Below are 11,759 nucleotides of genomic sequence, written 5' to 3'. Positions count from 1 at the left end.
CAGAGAAGATGCTTGATATGGTTTCAATCTTCTTAAATTTATTGAGACTTGATTTGTGGCCTATCTTGGAAAATGTTCCATGTGCACTTGAGAAGAATACATTCTGTTGCTTTGGGGTAAAATGCTTTAAAAATATTGATTAAATCCAGCTGGTCTAAAGTGTCATTTAAGGCCACTGTTTTTGTTTTGATTTTCTGTCTGGAGGATGTTTTCATTGGTGACAACGGGTTGTTTAAGTCCCCTACTATGATAGTGTTACTGTTAATCTCTGTCTTTTTTATTTTAAGATTTTTATTGGGGAATTGGGGGATGGGTGGGAACAGCGCTGGGGAATTGGGGAAAGGGGAACAGACAAGTTGCTGTCCTTTTGTTCTCCAGTCTAGTTGTGGAGGACATTGCTTCACTGGCCCAAGTTGTCACCATCATTGCACTCTTCCCAGGTGAGGCAGATCAGTCACGGGCTCCCGGACGGCCGCTCACGCTGGCTGCTGGCTACACATGGTAGCCCATGGCAACCCACTGCAGCAGGGACTGCAGCCTACGCCATCGCCGGCGACTCACCACAGCCCAGCTCCAGGTTTAGCTGTTGTTCAGCATCTTAGCTATAGAGGGAGCGTCACTGGCCCTCATATGTGGGATCCGAACAGGACCCTCTGGCGTCCCAAGCCAGCTCTTAACCAACGTGCCACTCGGCCGACCATAATCTCTGTCTTTATGTCTGTCAATATCTTTTTATATATTTAGGAGCTCCTATGTTGGGTGCATAAATGTTTACTAGGGTTATGTCCTCTTGTTGAATTGATCCCTTTATTATTATGTAGTGTCCTTTGTTTTTTATTGTAGTCTTCATTTTAAAGTCTATTTTAAATAAGTATTTAATGAAATAAGTATTTCTACTTCAGATTTTTTCTCATTTCCATTTGCGTAAAGTATCTTATTCCATCCCTTTACTTTCAGTCTGTGTGTGTCTTTTCATCTGAGATGAGTCTCTTGTAAACAGCATATGCATGGGTCCTGTTTTCTTATCCACTCAGTCACTCTGTGTCTTTTGATTGGAACATTTAGCCCATTCACATTTAAAGTGATTATTTTTAGATGCATATTTATTGTCATTTTGTTATTTGTATTTCTGGTCTTCCTTGGTTAGCTTGTTTTTCCTTTTCTTCTGTTTAAAAAAGCCCTTTTCACATTTCCTGCAGTGCTGGCTTGGTGGTAATGAATTCCTTAAGCTTATTCTTTTCTGAGAAGCTCTTTATCTCTCCTTCAATTTTAAGTGATAGCCGTGCTGGGTAGAGTAATCTTGGTTGTAGGCCTTTATTTTGCATCACTTTGAAAATTTTCTGCCACTTTTTTCTGGCCTGCGGTTTCTGTAGAAAAGTCGGCTGTTAGTCTAATAGGATTTTCTTTGTATGTAACCTGCTGTCTTTCTCTTGCTCCTTTAGGATCCTGTCTTTGTCTTTAACCTTTGCCATTTTTACTATGATGTGTCTTGGTGTGGACCTGTTTGGGTTCAGCTTGTTTGGAACTCTCTTCACTTCCTGGAGATGTATGTCAAATTCCTTCACCAGGGTAGGGAAGTTTTCAGCCATTATTTCTTCAAATACATTCTCGATCCCTTGCTTCTTCTTTTCTCCTTCTGGTATTCCTATGATGCGAATGTTGTTATGCTTGATGTTGTCCCACAGGCCTCTTAAGCTATTTTCATTGTTTTTTATTCCTTTTTCCATTTGTTGACCAAATGGGTGATTTCTGCCATTTTGTCTTCTAAATCGCTGATCCAATCCTCTGCTTCATCTAATCTACTGGTGATTCCTTCGAGTGTGTTCTTCATTTCAGCTACTGTATTCTTTAGTTCTAACTTTTTTTATGATTTTTCTGTCTTTCTTTATGTCCTTACTGAGTTCCTTAAACATTTTTAGCATCAGTGTTCTAAAGTCTGTCTCTGCAAGGTTGGATACCTCTGTTTAATTTAGTTCCTGTTCTAGAAGTTTCTTGTCATATTTTACTTGGCACATATTTCTTTGTTTCTTCAATCTGGCTGTCGCTGTATGATTGCTTTGACATATTAGATAGATCATCTATGTCTCTCAGTCATTGCTTGGTGATCTTGTAGTATGTGTCCTTTAGATACAGATTTTACGGTCTCTATATTCTCCTGTCCCATGTGTTCCAGAGGTGTCGCTGTTGAAATTGCTCCATAATTGGTTTTGGCTTTTCAGAGGGTGGGATTGACTCTCAGACTTTTTAGCTGGGAGAATTAACTCTGTTCACAGTGTATGAGAGTCTGTGTGGAGGTTGACCCTCTCAGTGGAGGCTTGGCTACTGTGGACTCTTGTGCCTGTGAAAAATGTCCTTTGAGAGTACCACTTGGAGGTTCAACCAGGTAATACTCTGGTTTTTTCTTTTCTTTTTTTTTTTTAAAGATTTTTTTTTTTAATTGGGGAATTGGGGTTATGGGAACAGCACTGGGGAATTAGGGGAAGGGGAACAGACAAGTTGCTGTCCTTTTGTTCTTCAGTCTAGTTGTGGAGGACGTTGCTTCACTGGCCCAAGCTGGCACCATCATTGCGCTCTTCCCGGGCGAGGCAGATCAGTCGCCGGCTTCTGGATGGCCGCTCACTGCGGCTGCTGGCCGCTCACGCCGGCTGCTGGCTACACACGGTAGCCCATGGCAACCCACTGCAGCAGGGGCTGCAGCCTACGCCGTCGCCGGCGACCCATGGCAGCCCAGCTGCAGGTCGAGCTGTTGTTCAGCATCTTAGCTGTAGAGGGCAGTGTCACTGGCCCTCATATGTGGGATCCGAACCGGGGCCCTCTGGCATTCCAAGCCAGCTCTTAACCAATGAGCCACTCGGCCGGCCCACTCTGTTTTATTCTAACACTGGCCTCTGGCTGTATTGGTTCTGGTGTTCTTGGGCGGGGCTCCCACTCAGAGCTGTTTCAGACCTGCCTGTTACCTGTCCATAGCTGTCTGGTAGGTGCCTCAAGGCTGTACACAGTTGGCTTCTGGCTGTGCTGGACCTGGGGTCATGTGGGGATGGTTTCTGTTTGAACTGAAGCTGGCTTTCTTTAATATTGGTCCTGAGGCAGTTTATGAAAAGGCCCAGGGCCCTTTAGGCCTGTTCCCACCTGTCAGATGCTGGTAAGGCCCACCTATTGAAAGAGGTTCTTTAGGGGCTTGTGTCTGGCTAATTGACCCGGTGTTGAGGGTGCCTCTGCTATCTGGCGCTAGCTTGGCAGGATGCAGTTCAAGTGAGTTATGTGACGTGACTGGTAGTTTTTAAGATGTTAATGCAGATTCACGTCTTACACCAATACCTGGCCTGTGATCCCCTTGTATAACGTCCCAAGGGCACTACAGCCAGCCTCCACCTCGTGCTCACAGATTCACAAAAGCTGCTCCTGAGTGGCTGTGGTGCAGGTTTGTGATCACTGAACACCACCAAGATGACCCCAGGGCTCTGCAGATAACATTCTGTTGGAAAAAAAGCTTTTCCACAGTTTGTGGACGGTGGGGCCATTCACCCCAGCATCCTTATCCCCCCTGGCAATCCAGCTGTAGGTGGGCGAGGTGGTGTTACAGGTGCATAAAGGCTGTGGTCAGTGGTTTTTACAAATTCAGTGTAGTCTCAGCTCCTGGACCAGTGCTAGTTCTCATCCATTTCATAAAACAGTAACAAAGCTAGGCAACCTAACAGTATCAAAAAAGAAATACACTCCCACAGAAAATCATAAGCAATGATCAGACAGGAGAAACAAAAGTATATAAAAGAGACACAAGTACAAATACAGAAACAGGAGAACAAGGCAGAAAAACAGTGACCAAAGCAATATCTAATAAACAAGTCTGAGAAACAACAACAAAAACAAAACAGATGAAAAAAAAAACAAGGAAAAGGAACAAAAAGTGAAAGAGAGAAAAGAAAGAATAATAATAATAATGTTAATAATAATAAAGAAAAAAGGGGGGAGAAGAAAAAAAAAGGAAAGAAAAGATTAAGAACAATATAGGAAGAGAGATAAAAAAACCCAAAAAACAAAGGCTCTCCGCACGCTTTAATCTGCAGGCCACTTGCTTAGCAATAAAGAGTCTCTGGGCAACTCAGCACCAGCTATGTTGCGGGGAAGGGCTCAGTGCATCATGCGCTGGCCTCTCTCTCAGGCTTGCAGTGAGCTTCCTGCAATTAGCCGCTGTGTGCTCTGGAACTGTGCTCACCACCAAAAATCCTCACAGGTTGTTGCAGGCTCTCTGCTGCAAAAAAAAACCCCTCTGTGGCCTGCGGAAGTGGGTGTTAGGCACCAGGGGCTCAGGGTGCCCCCGGCAACACGCTCTAGGTAGGTGGGGCAGGCCCCTAAGGCACCACGGGGTGTGGTCAGTGGTCCCCACCAAGTCAGAGCAGCATGCACTCCTGTACCAACAACCAGCCCACAGAAACATGCTAGGAATGCTTTGGTCAGATCACGCAGGTGCACAGTTCCTGGCCCAACACTCCCAGGAAAACTCTCAGTCTCAGCCTGTTCCAATCAGCTGCTCGCACATCAGGCAGAGCAGCCTGACAGCCAATCGCCAGCCTGGCAACTCTGCACATGCAGTGCGGAGAGCGGGACCCAAGGTGGCTCACACACTCCCACGTCTCAATGAGCAGCCTGTTGGAGCCGGAGCACGTCCGCTAGGAGTTTACCTGGCTACGGCAGCACAAGCAGTGCGGAGGGTAGGGATCCAAGGCCACATGCGCATGCACGCACACACGCACGCCTGCGCCAATTCAACTGGACCAGTGCGGTCCTAGACCTGACCCTCTGTGGGAGGGCCCAGCCCTGACAAAATGGCGTCCTCCTGTACACAACTTGTGTGCAAGCTCCACACTAGGGGAACTTCCAATAGTCCCAAAACCTCCAGCTCCTGCGCCAAAGGCGCTCAGTTCAGTCCTTCCCTGCAGGCTCCTGGGCTCCACTCACACAGCTACTCCCTCCAGGAGGGACCCGGTGAGTGCTCACCAGCGAGCGAGTCCATGCACCGGCTTCACTGGTTCTCTAGCTGCCCTCAGCCTCACTGAGTTGAGCAAAGAGAGTCCTCACTAATTTCTACTGCCAGCTATCGTAGAACTCCTTTTCCTGGCAAAGTAACTGTGAGCTCGTGAGGGTCTCTCCCCCAACCGGAGAAGCTTCTCCATCACTGAGTTGTCCCTCACGGGGTTCACCCTCTCTCATCTCTGCCCCTCCTGCCAGACTCGACGTGGCCTCCTCTTTAAGTCCTTCATTTAGAGGTTCTATTCATCTGTGTTTAGGGGACTTCTGAGGTTGAATGTTGTATAAATTATATGTAATTTTGGTGTGATCCTGGGAGGCAGTTGGCACAGCGTCTGTCTATTCTGCCATCTTACTGAAAGTCTGTCCCTTGTATCTTTAACTTCACACCTTTTTCTCTGTAATACAGCTCCACAGTCCCTTATCTTTTTTTGAAATCTAGAAATGTTGAACAACCAAACTTGTGTTATCTTTATAAATTTGCAACAAACTTGTTTGGTGGCAAAAACCTTACTGAAGTTGATGTGAATTTATCAATAGTCTTTAACCCATTTGATAACTATTCTATTCATATGATTTGCCACAGAATATGAATAGGCTTGATTATGGAGTGCTGTCCCAGAATGTTCCAATTATATTTTGAATTTGGAAACATCTGACCCAAATGTTTTAGATAAGGGATTGTGGACCTGTAATATATCCCTTTGGATGATTATTGATTTAATGTATCTCTCTTCCACTAGACCATAAGGTTCTTGAAGTCAGAAACTAAAATGTAATAAATTGTATAAACTCAGTATATCATAAAATAAAAAAGTACTGTATATAGTAGGATATTGATTGGCTTAAGGATTTTCTCATTGTTTTACTTATTTCAGGTGATTCATTGGAAAAATTCCCTGTCTCTAGAAATTGTCAGCTTGGTCCAGAATGCCAGAAGTTTAACTCCCTGAAGCCTGTCTCCATGTCACAGCTGAAGCAATGGAAACATTTTTCTGGAGATCATTTAAATCTTACAGATCCTTTTCTTGAAAGAATAAGAGAAAATGTGTCATTCGTTTTTCAGAATATAACTAATCAAACTGCTCTATAATGAAAGATTACTTCATGACATTCACTTGCTTCCCCTTTAAAAAAAAATAATAGTAATTGAATGTAATTTTTGAAAACTAATATAGTTATTTAAATAATAATAAATTTTGTTGCAAAGTGTATCATAGTTTTGATACACAGTCAAAACTGTTGGAGTTTAATTTTTTTGTATGTATTCTTCAATGTTAAATATTAAAGACATACTTATATCATGATTGTTTATTAATCATTCCATAATTAACATCTCTTATCAAGTACCTACTAAGGAATTTTCATAGGGAATATAAAAAGTAAAATACTTATTCTCTGTCTTGGGGAAATCTAATCTGATTAGGAATATTAGACATAGATGTGTGAAATAATTGAAAAGTTGATAAATTTAAACTGTAGCTCAAAGGAGAAAGAGAATCAGAGGCTGGAATTGCAGATGCTGAAGATGTTGGAGGTAATAGTTGCTACAGGGCAGTTTGAGTGCGAATGGTCAGTAGGTTGGGGCAGGAAAGGAAGGATGATGGGACACTTCAGAGCACTGGTTCCTTGTCTTGAGATCTCAGACTTATGGGACACTGGCATGCAATCTATAAAGCTATGTCCAACAAACATTGTACATTGAATAAATGTTCAACTACCACAATGTCAAGGGGTGTCTATAGTAATTTTTGACATTAAAAAGAGTTTTAATGCACAAAGCAAGCGATAGAAGACTGAAGTCAACAAAGAAAAAGGAGTTACTTATTTGATCTCCAATTTGTGCTTCTGTAATCAGCTTTTGCTTCATTTAGGAAAATTTCTTCTGGACTGAATATTGTTTTGAGGTATTGAATAAATACTCAATTATGTATCATCAAAGCAGAGTTCTTTAGATTTATAGTACCATACCTGGGCAGTTGTACATCTAGAATTCATGAACAGGCAGTTTGGGACCAAATTTGTCAGTAAGGAAGTAGTCAACGAATAACAGGCAAAAATGGTGTCTCTTGGCCTTATGTATAGACCCCATATATGAGGCTTTATGTGTAAAAACATTTAATATCTGTCTTCCATCATATTATTCATTGGTGTAAAATCCTTAAAAAATACAATAAGGGCCTAGCAACTTGATTGTCTAAATTGTAGTGAATGCTAGAATGTGCTGCCCAGGTTGCCTCCTTCAGGAACAAGGTGCTCATTCTCCAGCTGCTTGCGACCACTCATAGCCGAATCCCTCCTTAAGAGTCACCCTCAGCTGCAAGGAGCTGCCTCACCCAATGTTCACTCCCTTTCAGGGTGGCTGGCATACAGTGATTTGTTGATGCAGGGTGGCCCAGCTCCCTTACCTTAATTCAGGGCAACTCTAAAGGATCATTCCAACTTCAGAACTCCTCATCGAGGCCTTTTTGTTGCAGCTTCATTACAGTTCAGATTCTCTCTCTGTCTAGTCCTGCTTCCCTCGCCCCCTTACAGATGTTTCTAAGAGCACCTCCCAACAAACTCTCTGCATGCAAATCTGCCTCAGTCTCTTTTCCAGAGAACCTGACCTAAGACACTATCCACAGGGGTATCACTGAGGAAAAGCATTTTAATATGTTAAATAAATACTTAAAGTATAAGTTTTGTTTTATACCACATTTAAAAATTAACTACAAGAATTCCTTGGTTTGCAAGCATAATTCGTTCTGGAAACAAACTACTCGTATTGCAGGACATCGCTCATTTACCATGTTAAAAGGTATTAGAAATGTTTGCTTGTCTTGCAGAACACTCACAAACCACGTTACTCGCAATCCAAGGTTTTACTGTATGCCGAAAAGAACTACTGCTTGTATTATACATTCATAATGTGCAACCATCACCACTACCCATTTTCAGAAGAGTTCTCCCTTTCCTGCATCCTGGTTACTGTCAACCCAGAGCCATTGGCCTCCATCCCCCAGCACTCAAGGCCTCTATTCCAGTGACTCTCTGGTTGACAAATGCAACGAACACTTTTCAGTCTCTATCTTGGCTTCTTGGTCACATTAGGTATTGGTGAACACTTCCTTCTTGAAACTCTTGCCTTCCTTATTTTGATTAGATGATTAATTTGTTATTCCACAAATATTTATTGAGTATCTAGTACATATCAGACATTATTCTAATTGTGCAACAACAATGAATAAAACAGGCAATGTCTCTACCATCATGGTGCTTCTAGCTCACAGATAGATAATAATATATGTAATATGGCAATGATGGTAAGTACTATGAAGAAAAATAAGCATAATAAGAGAGATCTTAAAGTGGAGATGGTGACTGCTTGATATATAGGGTGGATTTATGCAGAGACCTGAAAAAAAGTAAGGGATTGAGAACCATGACATTCTCTTGGAAAATGTTCCAGACAGAAGGAACCTCAAGTGCAAAGGTCTTGAGACAGGTGAAGAAATGTTTGACATGTTTGAGAAACAGCCAGAGACCATTGTGGAGAGATTAAGAAGAGTGGTGAGAGATGGAGTCAAAGAGGTGATAGCGGTAGGGGAGATCTCTTCTCTTCTCCTTCTGGTATAATGATGCGAATGTTGTGCTTGATGTCCCACAGGTCTCTTAAACTATTTTCATTGTTTTTTATTCTTTTTTCTTTTTTTTAAAGATTTTATTGGGGAATTGGGGGAGGGGAACAGCGTTGGGTGATCGGGGAAGGGGAACAGACAAGTAGCTGTCCTTTTGTTCTTCAGTTGTGGAGGACATCACTTCACTGGCCCATGTTGGTATTATTGCGCTCTTTCCGGGTGAGGCAGATCGGTCTCCGGCCACTGGATGGCTGCTCACGGCAGCTCTTGGCAGCTCACTCTCGCTGCCGGCTGCTCACGCCAGCTGCCAGCCACTCATGGTGTCTTAGGGCAGTCCACTGCAGCCTATGTGGTCTCAGGCAACTCATGGCAGCCCAGCTCCAGGTCGAGCTGTTGTTCATCATCCTAGCTGTAAAGGGCAGTGTCACTGGTCCTCAGGTGGGATCCGAACCGGGGCCCTGCTGCTCAGAGCTGGCGTCCCAAGCCAACTCTTAACCAATGCGCCACTTGGCCGGCCCAATTCATTTTTCTTTTTGTTGTTCCAACTGGGTGATTTCTGCTGTTTTGTCTTCTAAATTGCTGATCCGATTCTCTGCTTCATCTAATCTACTGGTGAGTCCTTCGAGTATGTTCTTCATTTCAGCTACTGTCTTCTTTAGTTCTAACTGGTTGTTTTTTATGATTTCTCTATCCTTCTTTATGTCCTCACTAAGTTCCTTAAACATTCTTATCATCAGTGTTCTAAAGTCTGTCTCTGAAAGGTTGGATACCTCTGTTTTGTTTCATTCCATTTCTAGAGGTTTCTTCTGATATTTTACGTGGGACATGTTTCTTTGTTTCTTCATTCTGGCTGTCGCTCTGATTGCTTCAATGTATTAGATAGATCATCAGCGAGCAAGTCCGTGTGCTGGCTCCACTGGTTCTCCAGCCGCCCTCAGCCTCACCGAGTTGAGCAAAGAGAGTCCTCACTATTTTCTGCTTCCAGCTATCGTGGAACTCCTCTTCCCGGCAAAGTAACTCTGGGCTGGTGAGCACGGTGTGGGGCCGGAGGATCTCACCCCCAACCAGAGAAATGTCTTCACTACTGAGGTGTCCCTCATGGGATTCGCCCTCTCTTGTCTCCGCCCCTCCTACCAGACTCAACGTGGCCTCCTCTTTAAGTCTTTTGTTTAGGGGTTCTGTTCATCTAATGTTCAGGGGACTTCCGAGGTTGAATATTTTATAAATTACTTGTAAATTTGGTGTGATCCTGTGAGGCAGTTGGCACAGCATCTGTCTATTCCGCCATCTTACTGTCCGGTTTGGACATTTCTTAACATGTACAGCTTGTATCAGAAATCCTGTTAGTCTTTATTTGGAAAAACACCCTATTAGAACTTGGGTGAGCCTCTCAAGACCTTGGGTGTTGGTTGCTGTAAAAGTGTAATACAGGGATAAATTTTTGAAAATTTAAAGGCAACCTGAGAGGGGAAAGTGAGGGCAGAGATAAAGGAGAAAGTGGAGGGAGGTTGGCATTGAGTTAGATAAGAGGCCAGCCATGGGAACCGAAGGAGGATATTTGAATAACAATTGTTCTCCGTTTAATTGTTTGCTAAATAGTGTGGGAAGTCTCCCTTCATCTCTACCCTACCCTGAAGTCTTGCCAGAATTTCTAGAGGCTGAGTTTCCTGAGGGAATCCATGTGACATGGGATAAATGCAGCATATGTGTCACAAAAGCTGAGAATCATAGATGATGGTAATCCCTTGGGAATTGAGAAAAGCCTTGGACTTTGATAGGCCAGAGATTTGTGGGGGTTCAAACTTGTTTAATCCAGATATTAAAAGGCACCCAGCTCACATCTGAGTTGCATATAACAAGCACTTTTTCTGTGGCAGATGCTCAATTTATAAGAATTCTCTCCTTTTTTTTTTTACCTTGTCTATGCTCCCAGCTCATAGCCCTGCTATGCAGCACTTAATATATTTTCTGTGTCTGTTTATTTACCTGGCTCCCACTTCCACTAGGTTGAATTCTTTGAGGACAGGAATTTCCTTTCTTACTCATGCTAGGATCACAGGGCCTCATATGGTCCCTTGCATAAAACAGCTACTTTTAAGTAAGAATGAATGAATGAATGAATGAAAGGTATTTCACTGCTTTTCTTCCCTTAATTTCCTTGATTGGTTCCTTGCTCATAGAGTTCAGTTTCAGGGTATTTATTAAGCCAATTGCTGAGCATGGAGCTGTGCTTGACAAACTGAAGAAAGCAGAGCCAGCAGTATTTTCTTGCCTTCTGGCAGCATACAGACTTCCCTCTTTGCTTCCCTGATCTCTATCAATAAACTGCATAAGCTGACAAAACCTGTCAGTGAGATGAGTGTTATTTGAGTCACACAATTCATTTCTGATTACAGAAATACACCTTTGACACCTTCATATGAAAATGTTCTTGCTATAGGTGACAATGTAAATACATTTAATCATGTTCTCATTAGGACTGAATCACTAATGATTACTTATAATCTAAGCAATGCTGCTCTGCAAAATTCAACTTCCTGTCAGCCTATCTATGTGTCTAACAGGGGGTATGATAAAGGAGCAAGTCAAAAAACCCTGCTATCATTTTGTCTGAGTGGTGTAGTCATGGCCTACGTCACATTACGTGGGCAACTTAGTATAATAATATTTTGCTGGCAATATTGAACTTCTGTGACTTACAGCAAACAATATGTAGAATCAGCAGATAGCAGTGTTTCTCTGAGTTGGTCCCAAATTAATGTACTGGGTCCTAGAAGGGTTTGTAGACATGCTATTTTTTTTGTTAAAGGAAGGGCTCAACAAAGGAATATTATTTTTTCTTAACCTTGTATGATTCAGGTTTTTGTTTAGACTAGTTTCCTGTGGCACCCTTCCATAGCTGGCCTGTGTTCTTAGCTTTAAGCCATTACAAATTTTTCATCCCTAAAATCCATTGTTATCCACAAAATCAATACTAATTCAGAATACAGCTTTCATGATAAACTGAAAAAATTCCTACAGATAGAGACAGAAAGATTTGTTGGAGTTTGTTATACTTACTTGAAAACCTAAAGGGTTAAATGTAATTTAATCTTTTTGTTTGTTTTTTAA

General features: G+C 42.5%; 1 protein-coding gene across 1 annotated transcript in view; it reads left to right on the top strand.

Moving 5' to 3' along the window:
* Window positions 1–6,817, top strand: part of LOC109376851 (DNA repair and recombination protein RAD54B-like) — a 63,501-nt gene extending 56,684 nt beyond the window's left edge. Inside the window, exon 10 of the mRNA XM_019632989.1 lies at window positions 5,907–6,817. Within this exon, the coding sequence (XP_019488534.1) occupies window positions 5,907–6,121 (215 nt within the window). The 3' untranslated portion in view covers window positions 6,122–6,817. The remainder of the gene's footprint in view (window positions 1–5,906) is intronic.
* The last annotated feature ends 4,942 nt before the right edge of the window (window positions 6,818–11,759 follow it).

Source organism: Hipposideros armiger, unplaced genomic scaffold (genome assembly GCF_001890085.2).
Source record: "Hipposideros armiger isolate ML-2016 unplaced genomic scaffold, ASM189008v1 scaffold_1224, whole genome shotgun sequence".
Classification (NCBI taxonomy): Eukaryota; Metazoa; Chordata; class Mammalia; order Chiroptera; family Hipposideridae; genus Hipposideros; species Hipposideros armiger.
Note: the sequence above shows the minus strand (reverse complement) of the source record. Positions and strands in the feature narration are given on the sequence as shown.